The sequence below is a fragment of the Lissotriton vulgaris genome, chromosome 6, assembly GCF_964263255.1.
Source record: "Lissotriton vulgaris chromosome 6, aLisVul1.2, whole genome shotgun sequence".
In the NCBI taxonomy this organism is placed as follows: Eukaryota; Metazoa; Chordata; class Amphibia; order Caudata; family Salamandridae; genus Lissotriton; species Lissotriton vulgaris.
The window spans coordinates 90,502,579-90,527,625 of NC_141694.1; the positions used below are offsets into that span (position 1 = coordinate 90,502,579).

At 46.9% G+C, this 25,047-nt stretch overlaps 1 protein-coding gene across 1 annotated transcript in view; it reads left to right on the forward strand.

Annotated features, from left to right (window-relative positions):
- LOC147706847 (exportin-5-like) overlaps nt 1-25,047 on the forward strand; it is a 2,027,127-nt gene that overhangs the window by 1,689,601 nt on the left and 312,479 nt on the right. The window contains exon 29 of the mRNA XM_086926003.1: nt 15,810-15,917. Coding sequence (XP_086782129.1) covers nt 15,810-15,917 — 108 coding nt within the window. The remainder of the gene's footprint in view (nt 1-15,809; nt 15,918-25,047) is intronic.

Genomic DNA, 25,047 nt, shown 5'->3' on the forward strand with positions numbered 1-25,047 from the left:
TTAGATATAGTATACCTATATCTAACCCTAAAATGGACACACAGATTCCTGTCAGTCACTCCTATGGCAGGCATTGACAATCCTGAAGGCAGAGTGCTTGGAATCGTGTGAGATGGTGCTCTGGCATGAGCTGAGCCCGTTTGCAGCTTGCGGAACCAAGTCCTAATAGCTGTTCCATGATAACGCATACCATATACTCTTAAGTGCATTATAATCCTCGCGGTTAAATGCTATCGTTGGTATCGCTTTATCAAAACATGTCGAGTAAGGTGTCATACGAATTGGAATACTAACCCCTCGCCAATTCTGGCGACGGGGTTAGCATTCCACCCTTCTAGAGGGACACGACATGTATGTAACTGTGAACCCCTGTTAAAGTTAACTCGAGCCTCAGCATCACAAAATGGATGCTGCCACCACAGACACAAGTCTGACCTCCTGCTTCTGGGAGTCCTTCCAGCGAGGGAGGCTTGGACAAAGGGTTTCCTGCCTTGGGAGGTGCTAGCACCACCCCAGACAGGACTTTGTGTATTAGCTAGGACAGGGCTGAAAGGAATGAGACATGCCTGGGGCACACAAGGTGTCCCTGTGCATACACCGGTCTAAACCAGTTCCTGGGGCTTTCCAGCCCCAGCTCTGGCGCAAGACCGGACAAAGGATAGGGGGTGTAACCACCCCCCTTCCTGGTCCCACCCAGAGGAGGGACCTAGTCGTAGTACAGCCCCCTTTAGCTGGATAAAGGTAGGAGCTGGTCCCATTCCAAAGTAGATTATCCTGAACAACTTTACAAGAAGAAACTCTGGACTTCGACGTTCTGCTCCACAGAAGACTGAAGAAATCTCCTTTGTGGGCAAGGAGTGTCCACCCTGCACAAGCAGGCACCATCAGCGTCCAGCGGCTTCCCTTTGTCGTCTTCCTTCAAGGATCCAGACTTCAGAGCCCGACGAGACCCGGATTCCCGGACCTCTCCGACCTCTACCTACATCTGCAGCACAGCTGAGATCCGTGGGTGCGACGAGACACGTGGGACCGGCCATCTTGAAAGAAGCAGCACTTCGCTCCAGCACGACTTCTGAGGTAACCTCGTCCAAGTGCTTTGGGGACTGAGATGCCCCGACCTCGAGCAGCTCCTGCACCGAAGACCAGCCCTCCAGCATCCACGAGATCTGCGTGGGGCCCTTCTGCCTGTTTGCTGCTCGACGCGTTGTCTAGTCACTTGCCGGCTGGCTAGTGACCTCCTAAAAGACTAACTTTGAAATCTTCACTGCTAGTCTGGTTGCTCCCTTGCTCCCTTCTAAAAGAGGAGCACCCCGGACCCTCCTGGTCCACTCCAGACGCCGTTTCCATTCACCGCGTGGGTTGCCTTTGCCAAGGCCTGTTGACTCCGAATCCGAAGCCGACACCGCCGACAGCGAGAGCCTACGTGGGACAGCTCGTGCCTCCATCCTGGTCGTCGAAGACACCACCTGGTCCACGTGGCTGCGGAGAAAAACGTCCACTCTCACCTGATCGCGACAACGACATCTGGTTCCACTCCTGGTTCCACTCCAGTCACTGGCTAGTGACTTTGAACATTGTCCCCTCTGCTTTCAGGTTCTTCTCTTCACTGATCCGCCCTTGGATCACACTGGACATCTTCCTCCTGATCGCCTGCAGCATCTTTTCTTCCAGGCTCCATAGACTTCAACGCTGGAACCCGACATGACTTGGCACCTATGCACCCGCAGCCTGTGGGTGAGGTAACACGAGCATTTCGGTGCTCAAGGGTAGCTTGACTCTCCTAGTGTCCAGTTCCACAGTCGTTTTAGTTCTACCTAGTCAGGATTGTCCGTACTCACCTTTTTCTTGAACTGTACTGTCCATAGACACTGTTACGCATCTCGCGTGTGAATTCACTCTCTGCACACGCGTTCCGTGGGCCTCCTATTACCTACCTAGAGTTAGTATAGCGTGGTCCCAGCGATCCTACAGCCTCTGGACAGCTCCATTCCTTTTATCGACTTTCACATTCCACTTACTTAGTATATGGTTTGTCGTGCCCCTAGGGACCAATTGTAATTTGTGCAACTTAACCGTATTTTTCCTAAGAGATTGTCATGTGCTTAGCCCTCTGATCTCATAAAGAGTTCAGAGGTGTATGTTAGTTAATAAATATCTTGTTTATTTTCATAACAACCTGTGTGGTGTCCTTTCACTTGATATTCAAGGGGTTATATGTGGTAAAACAGCTGGCTTCACATGCCAAAAGAGTTTAGCCCAAGACTGCTTTGTCCATGCTACCATTAGGATAGCTGGTCTATAAGGTTGACTTACAACCAATCATCACCCATCTGTCTGCCTTCTTTCCCAATTCTTGGGGAGAGGTCAGATCTGAGTCAATTAAGTGCTGATGCAACAACTGGTTCTGACAATTATTTAAGATTTGCTCTCTCATAATAAGATTATACAATCCTGTGTAATCAGTAACTTTACTTCCCAGTAACCAGCCTTCCAAAGCCTTAGTGGCGCAATCAACAAAGTCAGTCCAATCCGGAGCCTGAGTTTTCTGGGTGTCTCTGAACATTAACCTGTACTGTTCAGTTGTTAGGCCAAACCCATCAATCACGGCACTTTTCAGGACTTGGTAATCATTAGCATCCTCATCTCTAACAGTGAGGAGCTTGTCTCTTCCTTTACTTTCAAAGGAGAGCCACAATATAGCTGCCCACTGACTCTGGGGTACCTGCTGTACTTTGCAGGCTCTCTCCAAAGCAGTCATCCATTTGTGGATGTCATCCCCTTCCTTAAAGGGGGGTATATTTTACTCAGGTTTCTGTTATCAAAACTCCTGTCTTTATCTCTAGGGATAATGTTGCTGCCACCAGTGGAATCTAATCCACTCAATTTCTGCTCTCTGGCAAAGGCAAGTTTCTCTTTGGCAAGGGCAAGTTCTTCCCTCTCAATCCTCAGATTCACTTCCCTCATCTTAGCTTCATGCTCTCTTTTTTGAGGGGATGTCATCCCTCTCTGGGAAGATGCCTGAGAGACATGGGTGTGAATAGATCTGTTAGAGCCTCTGGAGTGAGACCTAACTCGTCTATTCCCAAGGTTAAGCCTGCTTGGGAATGGGTCTGCCCCCCCCCCCCCCCCCCCCCAGTTCCATTCTCATGCATGCTTACGTTGGCCCTGGTAAGTCTGCTGACTCCTCCCTGACCATTGTCTACCTCTCCATCAGATGAGTCTCCATCTTCCTCTACTTCTTCAGTTTCTGGGAGATTAGAGTCCTCCTCTACTGGGGGTAGGCTTCCATCTGTAGGATTAGAGGGGCCTGGATTAGAAGCCCTAATAGCATCATATGTCTCGAAGAGACCTATCAGAAAAGGAAGGGTAGGGTTTGAACCCTGTTTTAGTTTCCTGGAGGTACACAATTGTTTCATCTCCTGGAAGCTAAGGGCTGCATATCTTGAAATGACCTGTGGAGGATCAATATCACCAAGGGGAGCCACTGTGTTCTCTCCTGTGATAGACATGCTTTCTAGTGAGGTGTAAGTGGTGCACTTACCTACACTATGGGTTTTCCTACTGATCCCTTGCTAAGAGTTGTAGTCAGGGTGTGCTACTCCCTTTCTACTACAACAGCTGGTTCAGTAGAACTCAGAGTATGTCTAAGCTTTGTTATATGTATCTATGGTACCTTATGTGATCTTTCAAATGATATCTCAAGATTATATTTGGTAAAAACAACAGCAAGCTCAAATCCCAACCGCTGCACACCAATAAGTGTTGTTTGGTCTGGTACAAGGTGATCACTAGAACTAGTGAGCATCATATATCAGGCCAACTTCTCACACCTCGCACCCCATCTTCTTACTCAGAACCATGGAGAAATCAGACACCCAGATCCCAATCAGATGAACCTAGCGATCTGGCTCCTGAAGTCGTAGAATTTGGATACCTTAACTTGCCTCCAGACTGCATGAACATCATTAGAGAGGCAAGACGACCAACTACGATAGTGTGCTTTGCAGCTAAATGGAAAAGATCTGTCATTTACTGCAACAATAACCAAATCAGCCCTTTAGATGCTTCCATACAGAACATTATATGTTACCTGCTGCATCTTCAAAGATGCAACCTAGCATACTCTTCCATAAGATTACACCTCGCTGCTATAGCAGCACACCTTCATAATAGGCAACACCTTTCACTGTTTAGAGTACCAGCAATAAAGATTTTTATGGAGGGTCTTATTATTATTATTATTATTACATTTCTTATATAGCGCCAGAATCGACCCCCGAAGGGGTATCTCCGCGCATGCCTTGGGAACCCGTCCTGGTTTTTCCCTGTGAGATAGCCCCTACAGGGCATCCCCAAGGTGAAAGCCAGGCATCCCGCCGCGGGGGGGCCGTTGTGGAGATTAAGCAAGCTTAATGCCCAGAGTTGCAGAGTGTGAACCCATGATTAGGTCAGGCACCGAAGCGAGAATTATCGAGTCCGTGGACATTTGAGCTCAACACCCTGCCGCGTCGGGAATCGAACCCTGGTCCCGGGTCTGACCTCTGCTTCAGGGTCTGCCTGCTCTAACCAGTGAGCCACACTTCTCCACCTTTAAAAGGGTGATCCCTCCAAGACACCCACCTTCCCCAGTCTGGAATCTAGATATAATACTTACCAGACTTATGGGATCTCCTTTCGAACCTCTACACTCATGCGAACTGCAGTTCTTAAGGTGGAAGGTGGCATTCTTGATTGCTATTACCTCACTCAAGCGAGTTACAAGCACTAACAATTCAAGAACCCTTCATGCAAGTACATGCTAACAGGGTGGTTCTCAGAACAAACCCTAAGTTTATGCCAAAGGTGATATCCAATTTCCATATTAATCAATCGATAGAACTGCCAGTGTTCTTCCAAAATCCACAGTCAGTAGCTGAAAGAGCCCTACACACACTGGATGTCAAAAGAGCTCTGCTTTATTATGTGGACAGAACGAAATTCTTTAGGAAAGCAAAGCAATTATTTGTTGCTTTTTCACCATAACGTAAAGGAAATCCAATATCAAAGTTAGGAATAGCCAGATGGATAGTTAAATGCATTCAAATATGTTATCAAAAGGCCAAACACAGTTTAACTGTCCCCCCAAGAGCACACTCCACGCGAAAAATGGGGGCATCCATGGCTTTCCTAGGAAATATTCCTCTTGAAGACATATGTAGAGCAGCCACATGGACTACCATACACACTTTCACAAAACACTACTGTGTAGACGTGCAAGCAAAGCAGCAGGCTGCTGTAGGCCAGGCTGTCCTCAAAAGTCTTTTTCAAACTGCTGCAGCTGGCACAGGTAACCACCGCTAGAGGAGATGCTGCTATACAGTATATGCACATATACGAATTCAGCAGCCCACATGCCTCGAACGGAATATGCTCCTTGCCAGTATGCATCTATTCTTGGCATGTAAATAAATAAATAAATAAAATAAAATAAATAGGGCTGCTGACATTCATATCGCCCACCCACCTCCCCGGTGCCTGTCGCAGCTGCAGCATTATCTTTTGCATGGCCATCTCTTACTTTACTATCTCCATCTCTGCCACAATGGCGAAAAACAATCTGAGGATGGAGAAGATGCCCATGCGCACTGTAGTCCAGGGGAGGAGTCACCTATCTCGTGATACTTCGAAGACTCTTCCAGGACAACAAGGTGCAATCATCCGGACCCAACACTAGGCGGCGATCTATGCACCCATACGAATTTCAGCAGCCCTACATGCCAAGAACAGATGCATACTGGTAAGTAGCATATTCCTTTTCGCTATTGGGCTCGGATATGTTGGACGCGTTCCAGTTCGGTGTCGTTACCGATCTACCTTTCCACGCGCATTCCTTTACCCTTTCTTCAGTATTGTCTTCGACCTCGTTTCCCATTCGACACGCATCTCTACAAACTTCAACTCTTCAGTCCGGTTGTCAACGCAGGCCTTTGGGCCTATCTGCGCCACCGGGCCTTTTGGCTCATGGAAAGGACTCCCTTTAAAAAGTGTCCTCAATGTGGATCCAAGTTTCCTCACACCGATCTTCATGAGGTGTGTACCCTCTGCCTTTCACCTGAGCACGAAGCCAAAGACTGTCCAGCTTGTGCCTCTTTCTGCTCCAAGAAAACCATACGAGATTGTCTAGCTCGAAGAAGCATGGCTCGGTCTTCAACATAGATACCGGACAATATCTTCCAAGAAGGCATCAATTTACCGGAGCAGGAGCAGAATGAAGAGGGCACCTTTTGCGCCTCCGAAGCCGAAGTATCTGACGTCGAAGACATCACTCCAGGCAGCGGGTCGTAAGTACTGACGTCGACCTCGATCCCCCCTCCCCCCTCCACCCATCCATGCAAAGGCTTCAGTAACACCTTCACGTTCGGGCCTAGGTGCACACCGGGATAAAACTTCCCACGCCCTGCCTTCGGGCTCGGCAAAGAAGTCAACATATAAGCCCTCAGGCCACTCTGGATCGAGCCAGCCTACCGTCTGTGCCAAGACCCCATCCTCGGCACCAACAACAAAAGACAAGCCAAAAGAGAAATCATTGTCTTAGTCTGCACCGAAGCCTGGTTCGACATCAGCGCACTGCACCAAAATCCACAGACACTGAACCTTTGGATCTGAAAAAATTGGCAGAACCAAGGAAACGACCGGTTCCGAAAACCACTAGCAATGAACCTTCGGATCCGAAAAGATCATTGGAACTGAAAATCCAACCGGTTCCGAAGACCACTGGCGCACACACTTCAGATTCGAAAAAATCATCGGAACCAAACAAACAACCGGTTCCAAAGACCCCAAGTAAACCAACGGAACCCAAGAAAGCTCCTGATTCCAAATCAAAGGAGCATAAAACAATGCCAAAAATTGTGCCACACAAACACTCAGACCCAAACAAATCGGCACCGAAACAAACTCCAGAGGAGGAGCATTTTCAACAAGATCCAAGCCAAAAAACCCTGGCAATAGACCCAGAAACAGGTCATCTGAGAATTAGTCCCTTCAAAAGAAGGAAAATGGACAAATCTTCATCATCTCCACTTCCTTTAAAGAAAAGAGACATTGCTACTTCTCCTTTAAGGATTCCTCCTCCACAATACTTCTCTCCTATCCCATCTCCAGTACCCTCACAATCTCCTCCACCTCCAGATGATGAGGGCACCTTTGGGGACGAAAGGGATGATGAACCTATTGGGGAACCTAGTCATACTTATATCCCAAATGATTCATGGGAGCAGTATGGCACACCAGATGTTCCTAATATAGCACAAGAGGAGGTCTATCCATCTAGACCATACCCTCCAGAGGACACTATAGGATTCACTCAGCTTATACACAGGGCTGCAGAATATCACTGGGTAAATTTACACACAGACCCTATAGAAGAAGACTTCCTCATGGACACTTTTGCACCATCTCAACGGTCCACTTTCATTCTCCCAATGTTAAAAGAGGTAATCAAACTTGCTCCTGAAATCTTTAAAGACCCTGTAAGGGCTAGAGTCGTTAACCCTAGGGTAGAAAAGAAATACAGGTCTGCCCCAACTGACCCTATTTACATTAAATTCCAGCTCCCCTTAGATTCCTTGGAGGTCTCCAACGCCGGGGAAAGGGCTACCTCCCAGACCTCAGGCGATGCTCCACCACCTGACAAAGAGTCAAAACTCTTGGACGCATCTGTTAAAGAACAGTGTCACAAGCAGCCAACATAGATCACTAACCCCTCCCGCTACGCTGGTGGCTTTTGACGGGTGCGGGCGAGTGTTGCCTTGCTCTTAGGATTGTTATTGAGGACGAGTAGCACTTTTAACCTCTGTGTGCGTTGCGCTGATTTCGAGCGTTTTTAACAATTTTATCTGTTTTACCGTATTGACTGTGCTTACTTTGTGTACCTCTATTTTCATGCTCGCTGCCTGAGGCAACTCCTTTACTCTCCTGCTTCCTTTGGTACGTTTTGCACCAGTACCCTCTCCGTTCTTGGGAAGTCACGCCTCGTCGCGCTTCTCTCTCCTGCATCTTTCCCACCCCCTCGGCCGATAAGGGAGCCTAAGGGGATTTTGGGAACTGTAGTTCGCCTTTCTTGTGTGCTGCCATATTGGGGGAAGGTACGCCCTGCTGGTCGGCTGACTAGCGTTGCGGTCTCTCTCTCGCCTGCAACGCTATATATTCAGAGGCTGTAATCTTCGCGCGCCGAACGCACGCAGCGGAGGTGCCAAAGGAGCGGCTAAGGAAAGCCCGTCTTCGCCCGTCAGCGTCCTGGAGGCGAACGGGTGCGGACGGGGCCTGTTTTCTGCTTTGCTGCTTCTAGGTGCTTTCGGCATTATGTTGACTTACACATCATCTGAGCTTGGGTCACTGAGGGGTAAGCTAGGTAAATGCTGTTGTTTTTCCAGGTCGACTTAGGGGCAAAAGATGCTGCCCTGGTTGCAATTGGTCCCCGCTGAACACCCCCGTCAGTATCCCTAAGATTCCTCCTTTGTCTAGTACCTGTCTACTCTTGAATACTAGATCTCTCAGTAAGCACGCCATAGATCTTCACAGCCTGCCTGTTTCTCACTAAAACATGGCTGCACGATTGCTCAGGGCCTGACATAGCCCTAGCAGTCCCCACCAACTATGTGATCTTTAGGAAGGACAGAGTCACCAGTAAGGGGGGTGGCATGGCGCTGGTGGTGGATAAACGGGTTACCTGCTCAGTCACTCCTACTGATGAAATCCGCTGCTGTGAGGCCTTGGGGTTTTCACTCTCGCTATCCCCTCGTCATTCCTGTGACGGGCTTCTGATCTATAGACCTCCTGGCCCCATCAGCGCTTTTCATGAGGAACTCCATGCAGTGGTCTCTACTATCTGCTTAAAGACTGAACATTGTCTCATTTTGGGAGACTTTAATATTCACATGGACATCAGGGAGGAGGCTGATACAGTCAAGTTATTGGATACTACATCCCCTTTGGGCCTGTTACCGTATCTTTGTGTTCCAACCCACAATAAAGGCCATACACTTGACCAGATTTTTTCCACGGTGCCTATAGGGATTTTTCCCCCGGTCCCTGTCTTGTGGTCAGATCACTTTCTGGTGCTTTTTCAGATCTTTCATTCGGATAAAACGCCTTCTAGCGCCGCTGGTCGTTTTTCCCAGTCGGCGCGTGCCTTTTTTCGTATTTTCCCTGACATACTCACTCAAGCTCTTGTGTGTCATCCTTGCGAGCTCACTGGCAATCTTGAGGTCGATCTGGATCTTTTCCAGTTGTGGTTCGTGGAGAGATTAGACGAACTATCTCCCGCTGTAACCTCCTGTAAACCTAGCGGCCGCATGTCTGCACCTTGGTTCTCGGCCGCATTGGCTGAGAAGCGGAGGCTATGTAAAAAAGCCGAAAGTGAGTGGTGTCGCGCCTACGACACTAGTGCGAAGCAGATTTATAAATGGCTAATTAAACAATATCATTGTGATACCTTGCTGGAAAAGAAAGCTTTCCTAGCCAGAAGAATAGAATCTGCCACGTACACAGGCAAAGAAATATTTACTATCGTTAAAGAATTCATGTCTCCCTCCTCTTGCACTCCTCCATGCTCCTTCTCGGAAGAGTGGGTTCTCCAACTAGCTGCCTTTTTTACTAACAAAATAAAGACCATTCAGGACTCTTTTCTGGCCCTGGGTGCCAGGATAGCCCCGAGTGCCTTATCTGCATCTGGTGACATGCCTACCCTTTCTACCTTCCCTGACTTTTCCTTGCTAGCTTCATTGGATCTTCTGGCCAAACTCAAATCGGGCTCTACGTTGGACCCCTGTCCAGCTAAATTTCTTGCCAAATCAGCCTCAGCCTTTAATGTTCTCATCAACCCTGTGCTCAATCTCTCATTGAGCTCAGGTACGGTTCCTCCAGCCTGGAAGCATGCTCTCATTTTAACGCTGCTGAAAAAGCCGAATCTCGATCCCTTGGCCCATGCTAGCTATAGGCCTATCTCCCTCCTGCCAGCCCTTGCTAAAGTTGTTGAGAAACATGTCCATCAATCTCTCTCCAACTTCCTTGAAGCAAATAACATCTTGCATAATACCCAGTCGGGCTTCCGCACCAATATGAGCACGGAACGGCTCTATTGGAAGTGACGAAGGCCATCAATGAGGTATTGGATGCTGGAGGCAAGGCCATGCTGGTCATGTTAGACCTTTCGGCAGCTTTTGACACCGTCCCCCACGGCGGCCTCCTTGCTAGGCTCAGAGAGATCGGGCTGCGGGGGACGGTGTTCAGCTGGTTCGAATCTTTTCTGACGGACCGCCGTCAAACGATCTGGGCCCCCCGTACTCAGCCAGTATGCCATCATTGGAGGTGGCAGTCCCCCAGGGCTCTATCCTGAGTCCCACTCTTTTTAACATCTTTATGACCCCTCTGGCGGCTCTGGCTGAGTCTTTTGGAGCCCAGGTTGTTTCCTACGCGGATGACACCCAGCTCCTATTTACCTGTAAGAGGGCGCCGACTTTGACGGTGAACGCATCAATGGTTGTCTGGAAGCCGTGTTCAGCTGGTTCGAGTGCAACGGCCTGAAGTGCAACTCGGACAAGTCAGAGGTGCTCTTTTTTGGTTGTTTATCAGACCCTAGATGGATGGAATGGTGGTCTCCGGCCATGTTCCCACCTTCCTCGGTGTCCACTTCGGCGAAAAATCTGAGAGTGTCAATTGACTGCGGTCTCACCTTGAAGCCCCAGATCCTTGGCTTAGTCGGCAAGTGCTTCGGCGTCCTCAAAATGCTTAGAAAGTTCCTTCCATTGCTATCCCTGGGCCACAGGAAAAGGACGGTACAGGCGTTAATTGGCTCACGCCTGGACTATGCGAATTCGCTATATCTGGGACTGCCGGAGTATCTTGTCTCGCGTATCTAATTGTAATGTTCTTTCATATAGAATTGTTTGTCCTGAAGAAGGTGGTATCCTTATACACCGAAACGCTGCGTCGACTACTTCAAAAACTGTGATTTCTTGACCATTTTTTAACTGTGTATTTTAATGATTTTATGTTTACACTGAAATTGTACTTGATTTTCTTGGCACTATTATCATGTTGCGTAACATTGTTTTTATTGATTTGTAATAAACTGTACATTTTTTAGAAACTCACACACTGTTTAAGATTTGTTTGATTCATGTTTTATATGGTGTTTACTGCATTAGATTGTACATCCGGAGAAGATATTTGGCATTTAGAGATACAATAGGCAAATACACGAAAGGGTTTTCCTTAGCTGAGTGCCTTGGGACTTCCCCTTGTCTTCCCATTTTCTAGCTCCTTGTCCCAGATTGTACTTAAAAGGAGGCCTCCCTCTCTTTTTTTACATACGTTTAACACTGATAACTCCTCCACTCCCTATTAAAGTCCCACACAGACCTCCTCTACCAGAGGTTATTACAGAGGAGGCTACAGGGGCAATAACAGCAAAAGTAGAGGCAAAACTACCAACACTCGCACTGCCTCCACCTCCAAACAATGACTTCCCGCCACTCCCCCCAGACCATTATACCCTGGTCGGGGGAAGATTATTACAGTTCCTACTTCTCTGGAACACCATTACCATGGACAGGTGGGTGAGACAAATCATCCAATCTGGTTATTGCCTGGAGCTCACTTCAACTCCTCCAAACATACCACCCAAACAGCATCCAAAGTCAACAGAGCATTTAACACTTCTAAATCAAGAGGTGCTTTCCCTCTTGCAAAAACATGCAATAGAACCAGTTCCCCTCCACCATCAAAACTCAGGAGTTTACTCCCTGTATTTTCTGATTCCAAATAAGGATGGAATCCTTAGGCCCATCTTGGACCTCAGACCATTAAATCTATACATACAATCAGACCATTTTCATATAGTCACTCTTCAACCGGTCCTTCCTCTACTCAAACAAGGTGATTTCCTTGCCACTTTAGATCTCAAGGACGCCTACTTCCACATTCCCATCCACCCTGCTCACAGGAACTATCTTCTATTAGTAGTGGGCGGTCAGCATTACCAGTTCAAGGTTTTCCTATTCTGAGTCACCACAGCACCCAGAGTATTAACAAAATGTCTAGCAGTGGTAGCAGCCCACTTAAGAAGACAACAAATTCATGTCACACAACAGATCCACTAGTGGAAACTTCATCCACAAGTCCTTCCACCGTTTTCCCAAATGTGGGGGCATCCACCAATAGAGCTCTTCGCCACACATTCAAACACAAAATGCCCATGCTTCGCCGCCAGATATTCACACCCATTGTGCAAAGGCAAGGCGATATGGATGAATTGGTCAAGCAGATTTGCCTATGCTTTTCCGCCTCTCCCACTCATTCCATTAGTGGTACGCAAGCTACAACAACAATCACTAACACTGATCCTAGTTGCTCCAACATGGGTCACACAGCCATGGTACACAACATTGCTGCAACTATCAGTAGTCCCGCACCAAAAACTACATCTCTCCCTCAAATCCTTAACACGGAACCATGGAGAGATCAGACGCCCAGATCTAGCACAGCTCAACCTAGCGATCTGGCTCCTGAAGTCCTAGAATTTGGTTACCACAATCTTCCACCTCATTGTATGAAGGTTATCAAAGAAGCTAGGCGTCCCATCACTACAGCCTACTATGCAGCCAAGTGGAAAAGATTTATGATCTACTGTACCAATAACACAATCAATCCTCTAGCTGCGTCTATTCAACACATCATATGTTAGTTACTGCATCTTCAAAGATGTAAACTAGCATACACATCAATCAGATTACATCTCGCTGCCATAGCAACTTACCTGCAAATTAGACAACATTTGTCACTGTTCAGGGTACCTGCCATTAAGGCATTTATGGAAGGCTTCAAAAGAATAATTCCTCCCAAGGTACCACCCTCTCGAGTGTGGAATCTAAACACCGCCCTCACTAGGTTAATGGATCCTCCATTCGAACCTTGTACATAAATGTGAGCTACAATTTCATACATGGAAAGTCGCTTTCCTTGTGGCCATCACATCTCTCAGGAGAGTCAGTAAACTTCAGGCACTAACTATTAAAGAACCATTTTTACAACTCCATCATAACAAAGTGGTTCTCAGAACAAATTCCTTCCAAAAGTTATTATTTCCTTCCATCTCAACCAATCTGTGGAGTTGCCAGTCTTCTTCTCGCAACCACAAACAGTAGCCGAAAGAGCTCTTCATACACTAGACTTAAAAAGAGCACTTCTTTGCTATATTGACAGAATAAAACCTTTTCATAAAACAAAACCGCTTTTTGTTTCCTTTTCACCACCACATAAAGTCAATCCCATATCAAAGTCTGGGATTGCAGGGTGGATTGTCAAATGTATACAAATTTGCTATCACAAAGCAAAACATACACTTTCAATTCCCCCTAAAGCCCATTCTACTTGCAAAATAGGGGCTTCGATGTCATTTTTAGGGAACATTCCCTTAGATGATATCTGCAAAGCAGCTACATGGTCTACACTGCACACATTCACAAAACACTGTTGTGTAGCCTTGCAAGCAAAACAACAAGCTACTTTGGTCCAGGCTGTACTCAAAACACTATTTCAAACTACTGCAACAGATACTGGTGGTCGCCGCTAAGGGACAGAACTGCTATGCAATCTATGCATAGTGTATGATCTGCAACTCATATGCCTCGAACAGAAAATGCTACTTGCCAGTATGCAACTGTTCTTGGCATGTAGAGCTGCAGATTCACACACGCCCACCCACCTCCCCGGCTACCTTTATCTGTTCCAGTATTATCTTAATTAGATACAACATACATGGACATCTCTTTCTGTTTCTCACAAAACTCCATCATTTCCCTTATTGGCAAAAAAATAATCTGAAGATGGAGTAGATGCCCATGCACACTATTGTCCAGCGGAGGAGTCACCTATCTCGTGACTTCCAAAGACTTATTCCAAGACAATAACTGCAAACATCCGGGCCTAACACCAGATGGCGATCTATGCTTAGTGTGTGAATCTGCAGCTCTACATGCCAGGAACAGATGCATACTAGTAAGAAGCATTTTCCTACCAGGTCCTCCAGAAGCTTCTCTGCTCCAAGATGGTTCCTGTGCCTCTGGAGTTCTACAGGGCTCCTCACTGAGCACTACCCTTTTTAATTGTTACTACTGCCCCTGTCGGGCATCATTGTGCCACATGGCTTTGAAATAATATCCTATGCTGATGACACTCAGTTGAACGTCACCTTGTCCAATAACTCTCCTGCTGCTGCCATGACTTTGAGGGCCTGCTTGTCTGAGGTATCCCACTGGATGGACCTTAACTGTCTGAAGTTAAACACAGGTAAGATGGAGGTCCTTATCCTTAGCGAGCAGCCCTCGATCTGGTCCTCAGCCTGGTGTTCAGTATCCCTGGGTCCCTTTCCTCAGCCTAAACCCAAGGTTAAAAACTTAGGAGTTTGGTTTGACAATAAACTCACTTTTGAGAGTCAAATCACAGCCTTAGCAGGCAAGTGTTTTGGCATTATTATATCTCTCAAACGTTTTATCTATCTCCTACCGCTCTCAGCCCAGAAACTTGTGATCCAGGCTTTAGTGGTCTCTCTGGTGGACTACTGTAACGTCTTATACCTGGGACACTCTCAAACTAGGATCAAGAGACTCCAGCGAGCACAGAATTCGGCGGCTTGCCTGTTGCTTAAACTCCCCAAGTGTGAATCTATGAGTAGGGCACTTCTGAAACCGCTGCACAGGCTCCCGGTGGAAAAGCACCTTTCTTTTAAGGCCCTTTGCTACTGTTATAGGATCCATAGGAATACTGGGCCAACGTATCTACACTCTCTTCTCACTCCATACTCTCCTAGACGGTGCCTCAGGTCCTCGGAGGCACTACTTTTGCAAGTGCTCAGAATCAAGAAAGCTTGCGCTGGCGGTAGATCTTTTTGCTTTCTTGTTTCTAATCTCTGGAATTCAGTCTCAGTTTTGCAAAACCTCAAGACTTGGCTTTTTTAGGCTCCCTCTCCCGTTTGTCTCCTTAGCTTGTTTCCTGCTGCTCAGTGATGGGAGACACTTCACAGCAGTAGCTAGGCACGCTATAAAACATGTATTATTATTATTCTTTGCTCACTGATTTCCTGTCTTGGACATCTGTCAGGCTGTGACATGCACGTTTACCTGTCAGGTCCGTTGTGACAGACACTTTGCCCATTTCGCCTCCAGGACTTTCTGGTCTGAAACTGTTAGCAGACCCACCTCCGGGGAGGTATATATTAAGTATCTGTTCTAAGTTAAGGAATCTGTAGCTAGAAGTCTCTACTAAATGAAAAAGTTACTTACCTTCGGAAACGCCTTATCTGGTAGAGACTCTTATCTAGCCACAAATTCCTTACCAATCCTCCCATCTCTGCAAACCGATTTCTCTGCATAGGTGACCTTTGTATGTCCTAAGTGTCAGCACACTGGTATATCAGTACTCTATTGTGCCTCTGTGCATCTGGCGTGGAAATGTCATAGAAAGAAACTGATGTCAGCACGCTGGGGTGGCGCTTATATAGACACCCCACACTTCACTTCCAGCTCTGATGCAGAGCCGAGCGACTCCACCTACCAGCGTGCTGAGATACTGCTCAAGATTTTCCAGATTCTTTCGGATGACTGGGGAATATTCTGCTGTAAGGAATCTGTGGCTATATAGTCTCTACGAGATAAGGTGTTACTGAAGGCAAATAACTTGTTCTTTTGGTCTATTTGTTGGCTAAGTGTATGTATTGCTTTTAGCATCCTTCACCTTGTTAATCTCTCATTTTTTTGCTTTCACAATAGGATATTCGGTCTGCTCTCTTAATAACAGCTTTCGCCTCTCTTATGTGGAAGGACGGCTTAACATGTTACAGAAGTGCTACTCATCTCTGTTGGCCTCTTCTCCAGCATGTAAGTGATGCATTAATGTGATGCAATGTGTATGAAGGATGGCACCACTACAAGGCAACTCAAATGGCAAGGCTGAATTCCATTAGCCCTGCAAACCCTCAAACCTTTTTGTATTTTCATGTTTTCTAAAGGCAACACTGTCCTTTCTCTAATGATGCCTCTGAGTATATCCCTACAAAAGGAGCTGTTTGGAAGCCAAATGCAGTGGTGCCTCTGGTGTTCCATACATGATCTGTAATTTCACACATTTCTATTTTCTTTTGCAGTGATTTAAATTGTATGATTTTGTTTACTTTGTACCAATGTCACTGAGTTTTGATTACCGTAACATATTCCACAACTGTCAGACTGGATCCATAAAATCTTGAGCAGTACCTCAGTACACCGCTAAAAGGCGCCAACAATTCTGCATCGATCTCGTCCGCACTGGATATTTTTTTGATCGGTGCCTATATGCGCACCACCCGTGCACTCTGACATCAGTTCCTTTCTTTCCCCGCCAACAGTTGCAGAACTACAATGGTCATTTTTTGACCTACTTTTTTTCTCAACTTTATTGAGCTATTTCTTCTCTGTTTCCAGTGTACTAGGGATATGTCCTCTTTGAAACTAACAGGTTTCATACCTTGTGTGAACTGCTTCAGACTAATGTCTCTGACTGATCTCCACTTCATCTGCCTGGGGACTGGCCATGACTCCACGGCTTACTGGAACTGTCTCTTAATGCACCTGAAGGCAATTTAGGGGGGGTCGATGAAGCTCCTTACAGCGTTGATGCTCTCAGGGTCGTTCCCTCTCCCAAGGATTGTCTCATCCTATGGACAATCAGGAGCCCATTCCCAGAGCCGTTCCCTTGATGTTACTTTATCAAAGTCAAAATGTTCTTCAGGTAAGTAAATAAAAGTGGTTGTTGAAGAGCCACTCAACTTCTCTGTACCCTTTTAAATCTCCAAAAGGGGCACCAGAACGTCACCACTCCTCTAGATCCTGCTTTAATACACCTACTGCAGATCACACACTGGATCAGTCTTCGTGCATCCCGGACGCTGGAGTAACTCCTACCCCACCACCATTGCCACCTTCGGTACAATGATTGTCAGAGGATCATCTGTCCTTGTTACATCAGGAAGTACAGGTTCTTATGGCCAAAGGAGCCATTAAGGGGGTTCCATCACCAGAAGTAGGTAGTGGTTATTACTTCCGCTACTTTCTAGTGCTGAAAAAAGATGGAAGTCTCTGCCCTATTCTAGATCTTCGCCCTCTCAACACCTTTCCGAGAGAGAACAGGTTCAAGATTCCCACACTTGCCCATGCCCTGGAGACTTGATGCTGGCAAATGACCTGCAGGATGCTTATTATCTTATCACCGTCTTGCAGGCCCACAGGCGTTAAGTTGTGGTTCATGGTGGGCTCTGAGGACTTTCAGTTTGCTGTGCTCCCTTTAGGACTCACCAGTGCCCCTTGTGTGTTCTCAAACGTGATCGCAGTAGTTGCTGCTCACCTTCGTAGGTTGGGAATCCCAGTCTTTCCCTACCTCGAAAATTGGCTGTTGAAGGTGGGCTCGCCTCATGCAGTCATTACCCGCCTGCAGACTATGGCAAGCCTTCTTCATTTGTTGAGGTTCACTATCAGTATGCCAAAGTCACCTCTGACTCTTCCCAAAGCATCCCTGTCATCAGAGCCATTCTGGACACTGTACAGTTTCTCTTTTACCCTCTGGCACAGAGAGTCCTGGATATTCGGGCAATCATATCAATGTTTCAACCTCCACCCTGGATTTCAGTGAGACTGGCTCAGAAGCTACTGGGTCTGATGGCCTCTTGCATCCTGCTGGTGAACACACATCAGGTATCATATGTAGGCTCAGCAATGGGATCTAAAGTCCCAGGTTGCGCAACGTCAAGAGAATCTCTCCTATCTGGGGCAAATTTCAGAAGAGACTGCAAGACGTCTGCAATGGTGGCTAATGAACAACGATCTGGTCAGTGGCAGACCCCTCTCCCTTCCCATCGTTGATGCTGTTGACCAATGCACCTCTTCTGGAGTGGGGTTGCCAACTGGGAGAGGTGGAGATCAGAGGGCTCTGGTCTCTTGTAAAAACCTACCTCCACATCAATTTTTTTGAGATGCGGGCCAACCACTTGGTATTGAAAGCCTCCCTGCCATCCATCAAAGAGAGGCTGGTTTAGATTTTCACCAACAACACCGCCATCTGGTACGGCAAGCAGGGGAGTGTTAGTCGTGTATCCTGTGCCAGGAGGCCTTGTACCTTGTCCCTCTGGAAATGGCTGGAACGTCGGGACATCTTCCTGGTCATAAAACACCTAGCGGAATCTCAAAACGCCAGGGCAGCAAATTCAGTCATTGACTCCTTGCAGATCACAACTGGTGTGAACACACAGAGGTGGTGCAAGGTCTCTTCCAAGATTGGTCAGATTCTGGGCTTAATTTATTAGCTACTGCAGATAATAAATTGTTTGAGCACTTTTGTACGTTGACGCTTCCAAAGTGGCTCTCACTAGAATATGCATTCCACTTTAAGTAGAACTTGGGATTACTCTGCCTTTCTCCAGACCCAAATCTTTCTAGTCGCTCCGGACTGGGCACAGAGACATTGGTATCCAGAACGTCAGGGCCTGAGCAACCATCCTCCAATCAGCCTGCCCTTTCTGGAAGATCTCCTGTTGCAACAGCAGGGTCGGTCCTGCCTCCCAACCTGCGCACACTCCATCTTCATGCTTGGAGATTGAGTGGTGACAACTGATCGATTTTGACCTTCCTCCTGAAGTTTTCTGATGTAATTATGGCAGTTTGGCGTCCCTCAAAAAAGTCGGTACATGCCTCTCGTTGGGGCCAATTTTGTGGCTTGTTCTTCTGATAAGTGCATGGACACATTTCATGCCCATCTATCTGAGGTGTTGCTGTTTGTGTTGTCCTTGGCCTGGCAGGGCATGGTGTTGGGCATTGTTAAAGGTTTTTTGGTGGGTGAATCTGCATTTTTGAGGTTGCCAGATCAGACTTTTCTGTTTGAATCTCCTGTTGTGACTCTGTTTCTGAAAGGTTTCCAGCATGTTTCTACCTTTCTCTTTCGTTATGCCCCAGGGGAACTTGAAACTGGTCCATACCTTTCTGATGGGTTCTGAGCCCATGCACATCTGTCCTCTCAAGCATCCGTTTATTAAGCTGGTCTTCTTGGTGGCCGGGAGGCTGAGCGAACTTTTAGTCTTTCTTAGTCCACACACAGTAGACTACTTTCTTTCAGGACAAACTGGTTCTCTGAACGCATGCCTCCTTCCTACCCAAGATAGTCACTCTCTTTGGTGTTGATCAAGCAATCACCCTTTCGGTGTTCTTTGCTCCACCTCACCCTTCTAAGGAGGAGGAGAAGCTCCATCATTTGAGTCTAAAGAGGGCTCTTAGTTTTTATATTGATCATACCAAGGACCACTGACTGGACAATCAGATTTTTGTTGGATTCACCGTAGCAAAGAAGGGCAATGCTGTGCAAATGAGGACCATCTCTCAGTGTATTATATCCTGCATAAATGTTCGCTACACAATGGTGAACAAGCAGCCTCCGTAACGACTGAGATCATTCCACCAGAGACTAGGCTATGACTACTGCGTTAGCGGTGAAGTAGGCATTATTATATACGTCTTGAAGCACTACTGTCTGAATGGTCAGGTCGGTCTGGAGAGGCACTTCGCTCTCTTGGTCCTACAGAATTTCTTGGTTTGAGTCAATTAGCAGCTCCTCCACCGCAGAGGATATTGCTGTGGCATCTATTCTAAGGTAATGAAGCTGCGGTTAGAAGTCTCCTTCGGTAACGCCTTTTTTGGTAGAGACTCTGGGCCTGACTAAGCTCTTGGCGGGCCTACCATCATCCCCCCATGGCAGAGTACACAAGTACTCTGTCAATCTACTTGTCATAATTAAATGTGTGCCGCCTGACCCGCCATCCTTATCGACAGACTGTTTCCCATCGTGTAAGCGGTGCACCATTGTCTACTCGGCAGATTCGTCTGCTGACTAACAGTACTCCATTGCCTCTAGGTTGGCGAGTTTGCACCAAGCATATTTAGATGTCCTCGTTGGCTGGCGGTATCTTAGAGGCGGTTTGCTGATGGAGTGAGTACCTGGTGGAGTGCAGACTGCTAAGTGATAATTATTAAACGTTTGCTTCTAAAATATATGTAGATAATGTGGTATACCCCTTTTTTTTCAATATTGCATTGCACACAATCAGCACACAGATACACTATTGAATTAACACCCACAGGCACCACCACAACAAAAAATGTCTTTAAGTGCCAATGCAAGTGTGTTCATTTTACCTTGATAAGTTGGAAAATGAACAATAATGCTTTATACATTACCTTAGATCCAGTCAACAACGGAGTTGATTAGCATTGAGGTCAGGTATAGCAACAAAGGGAGGAACTGGACAATGGTGCTAAAGACAGAAATGGGAAATAGAAAAATGGTATGTTTCTACCTCATTTCCTTTGGTTCCGCCAGCTCAAGGTAGGAGGTATCCCCGCCACAGTTTTCTCGATAGAAAGGAACATCGTGATTGACCAAGTGGTAATCTTGGCTGGACTCCTGCCAACAGCTGCTTCTGCCTAGGATGCAGTCAGCCCTGTTTAGCAATCCTGGAGGAGACGGCCGGACTCGGGCGGTCTTTCGTCCATGGACCCGCCAGCATCTAAATAATGCTGGTGGATCTCCAAGTAGGCGGGTAGTGAAGCTGTCGAATAAGTATGATGGCGACACCAGATCCACCAGGATCTAAATTGGGGTATCTTTCATAGATTCACATGCCTGAATCATTCCCCGTCGCCGAGGCGGGAGTCTCACGGTAAATTACAAAAGTAGTGCCATAAGTAAATAATAGTAGTAGGCTAAAAGAAAAAAGCCTAAGGTCTAAATCTTAGTAGCCTATTTACCTCATTATAGTAAAAAGAACCAAAAGTCAGCTCCAACCAATCGGCTACCAGCACCCTCTAGAACACTCTCAGCAGAGGCAGTTCTCCTCAGATTTTCACTGCACGTGAATCTCCCTGAGTGCCACTCAGTTCTTCTCTGCTACTCTTCAGACTGACTGACAGAAAAGCTCTGTTCAAACCCGGCAGGACCTGTGATAAGAAGAGGGTCCATGTTGATGACCAACATAAGGACTGCATTTATTGCCTTTATCCTAAGCATGAGGCAAAGGATTGCAAGATCTGCCGTACTCTCCCTACCAAGACTTTTTGGGATAGAGAGGCAAGACTGCTTTTGTGGCTCAAATCTTCTTCGGCTGAGGAGGACGACCAAGCCTCAACTTCTAGCAAAAGAGCTAGATCCCATGACCGCTCTTCAAGAAAACACCATAAATTTTCCCATGATGTTTCTGACCCTTCACAGATGTCACCTAAGCTTTCCTCGGGTCAACTCTGTCTCCACCCTCTACATCCGGCAAGGAGAATCTAAGAAGATATCTACTTTAAAAACCGTGAGTAAAAGCCATGTCAAATCTGTCACTTTGACTCCATCGTCGACAATTTCTGTGACTACTTCTGCCCCATCGTCGACCGCTACTGTCTCGACGACGGCCATTACATCGCCTATTATGTCTACCAGAATCTCAATCACAACAAAAAAGCCTGTTTTTGAAGAATCATCGACGAGGAAATCATCAACGAAGTCCGCATGGACGCAGAGTCCATCGACTACTGTACCTTCGACGAAGCCTCCACCATCGACGAAGTTATCATCATCATCAACGTCTACTTCATTGACGTCTGCCCCGTCGACGATGTCACCGTCGACGGTGGCACCATCAGTGAAGACACCGCCTACGAAGAACCCATTGAAGACAAATTTACCAATTCTGTCTACTGTATCGACGGTGGTAGTTTTACCTTCACAGTCAATGCCCATATCGTCTGGACTTAATCAACTTAAGACTTTTCAAAGGCATCAGGATTACAGAAAGATTCTTTGCTTCACACAGAAACCTATGTTGAAGATGGTGACTATGAGGACGAAGACGAAGAGGGACCATTTGGCATGGCTCACCATCCTTCTGAGCTTAACATCCAGTGTCAGGATGACGACACGATTACCAGGAACAATATTAGCAGGAAGAACATATGGTTCCACACCATAGATTTCATCAAAGGGAGTCACGCCAGAGGGAAAAAAGTCACCTCCCTCCAACGCTCATACAGGATCTCCAGGCCATGCAGGCGGAATACCATCAAAGGTTTCCCCAACAACAAGTTGTCCCAGAAAATTCACCCCACCAGCGGTGGTTGCTGATCCGTTACCTCAGCCTGAGGCTCCTGTTACACCGGTTCATCCTTCAGGTCCTTCTGAACAGGTGCAGCCTGACACTACCTCCTATGAAGACGAGGTTGTAGAGGGAGGATTACCTGAAAATACTCCTATTACGGATCCCTAGGACGAATATATAATACGGATGCCTTCTCCACCTCTTCCTCTACCTTCTGATTCTCCCCTGAGGACATCGGGGGCTTTCATAATTTAATTTAGCAGGCGGCAGCTAGATACCAACTGCCTGTTACGATCGAACAGACAAAATGTTTTTTGCATGATTTCACGGAAGAGTCCAGGAAAATCATGCGAGCTGTACCAATCATAGACTTTATCTGGAATGAGGGCGTTAAGATCATGAAGAAGCCTGCATCTTTTCCAGCAGTGCTTTCTCGCATAGAGAAAAAAGACTGTGCTCCTGCTAACAGCCCGTCTTGTCTGATTGGTCATCCACGACCAGATTTGGTAATTTCGCAAGCCGCCCAACAGCGATCTAAAAATCCTGCAACGCCTATCACCACACCACCGGACAAGGAAGGACGTCATCTGGACCTCATTGGCAAAAAGTTCTCTACCATGGCAGCGGCCTCTATCAGAGCTGCTAACTCTCTAGCGATAATCGGTCGTTATGACCGTCAAATGATGTCAGCTATGACTGGTCTCATTGACTTCATTTCTGAAGACCGTAGACAGAAAGCAAGGAAAATTCTGATGGATGGAGAACGAGCCGCATCTGAAACTATAGATTGAGCACTGGGCATTGTGAACACCAACTTACGTCAAGTCGCCGGGGATGCATTGCTTAGACACTAGGGATGGCTTAAAGCCACTACTTTCAGACCTGAGGTTCAAACAAAGATTCTAGACATGGCCTATGATGGAGAGTCTTTGTTTGGTAAACACATTGATGAGGCCCTCCTTGCTATCAAAACTGACTCAGGTGCCGCTCGATCGTTAGGCGCCCTTCAAAACAGGCGCTGATCTTTCAGAGGCGCAAGAGGACGTGGTTTTACATCAAGAGGATACCAAAATCAACAAAACAGGCAGTATCAATCTCAGTATAGAAAGCCTTACAAGCAGTCATCATATCGCCAATCCTCTACGGCTAGTTTCTCCCGTCAGGGTGGTCGAAAACGTTCACAGAATCAAAGTGGAGACACTAACAGGAAAAGGTGATCTTCACAGGGCGCCAACGAAATTACTCTCCATACCTCTGGGCGCGAAGATATCCGCTTTTGTTAACAAGTGGCAGGAAATTACTTCAGACCAATGGGTTCTGGACCTCTTAACCAACGGCCACACCCTGGAATGTATCAAACAGCCACCTACTACTCCGCCCAGGGGTCCCTCTCCACTCGTCTTCACTTATTATTCAAACAAGCCATAATGATGCTTCTCAAGAATGCGATAGAGAAGGTTCCATCATCTCAAAAAGGAACCGTCTTTTGTTCTCGATTCTTTCTGATAAAAAAGAAGTCAGGGGAATTGCGACCGATTCTGGACCTCGCAAGCTCAACAAAATCCTCAAAAAGCAAAGTATCCGGATGGTCACGCTTTCCGAGATTTTAAGCTTTTTAAACAGAGGAGATTTTATGTTTTCTCTGGATATGGAAGACCCGTATTTTAAATATCTTTGCTTCACAGTGGCTGGCGCCCATTATCAGTTCAAAGTGCTCCAGTTTGGGCTGAAACCGGCACTAAAAATCTTCACGAAGTGCTTGGCAGCAGTAGCAGCAGCAATCCATGTGTTCCCTTATCTTGACGATTGGCTACTCAAAGGTCCTTCGGAAAACAAAGCCAAAGTTGCCAAAGCAGCATGTCTCCATCTCTTCGCTTCTCTGGGGCTGACTCTCAACGAGAGCAAATCGCAGTTTCGTCCACTCCAAGTCATTCCTTTTCTCGGAGCAATGCTAGACAAGGTCTAGTGCAAAGCATTGTTGTCACACGACCGTCAAGTAAGTCTCCTAAAATTAGCAACTATAATTCCAAGAAGGTGGTCAGTTTCAGTCCGGATGTTTGTTTCCCTCCTGGGGATGTGCTCTACTGCAATAAATCTCATGCCCTTGGCACGGCTCAAAATAAGACCTCTTCAGGAGGAGCTACACCTTCAATGGGAACAAGCCGTGGGTTTGTTAGACGATTCCATCAGGGTCACACCGCGCATGACAAATTCTCTGCATTGGTGGTCACAAACAGCGAATCTAGCCCAGGGTCTCACATTCCTGCAAACCATTCCAGACTACGTTTTAACAACTGATGCCTCCATGGAAGGATGGGGAGGTCATCTGCAAGATTTGCAGATTCAAGGAAAATGGCCTCAAATACACAAACAGCAGCTTATCAACAGACTGGAGCTCTGCGCCATCTTTCTGTATCTGCAAGCATTCCTCCCAAGGATTGCGGGTTCCTCAGTGCTGGTCCGTACCGACAATACGACCTGCATGCATTACATCAACAAGCAAGGAGGAACAAAATCAACTACACTCTCGTAGGAGGCTCAGGTGTTGTGGGAGTGGGTCACATTCCACAAGATAACACTGAGAGCCGAACATGTATGGGGTCTCCACAATACTCTGGCGGACACGCTGAGCAGGTCTCAATCGGACTATCACGAGTGGGAGCAGGAGCAGGCAAACCGAGTATTCCAGGTTTGGGACAAACCAGTGCTAGATTTATTCGCAGTGAGGGAGAACAAGAAATTCCGATACTATGCCAGCAGGTTCCCTCAACAGGGCTCAAGGGGTTATGCCCTGTCCATGTAATTGGCAGGTATTTGTGCATACACTTTCCCCCCAATACCATTGATCCCGA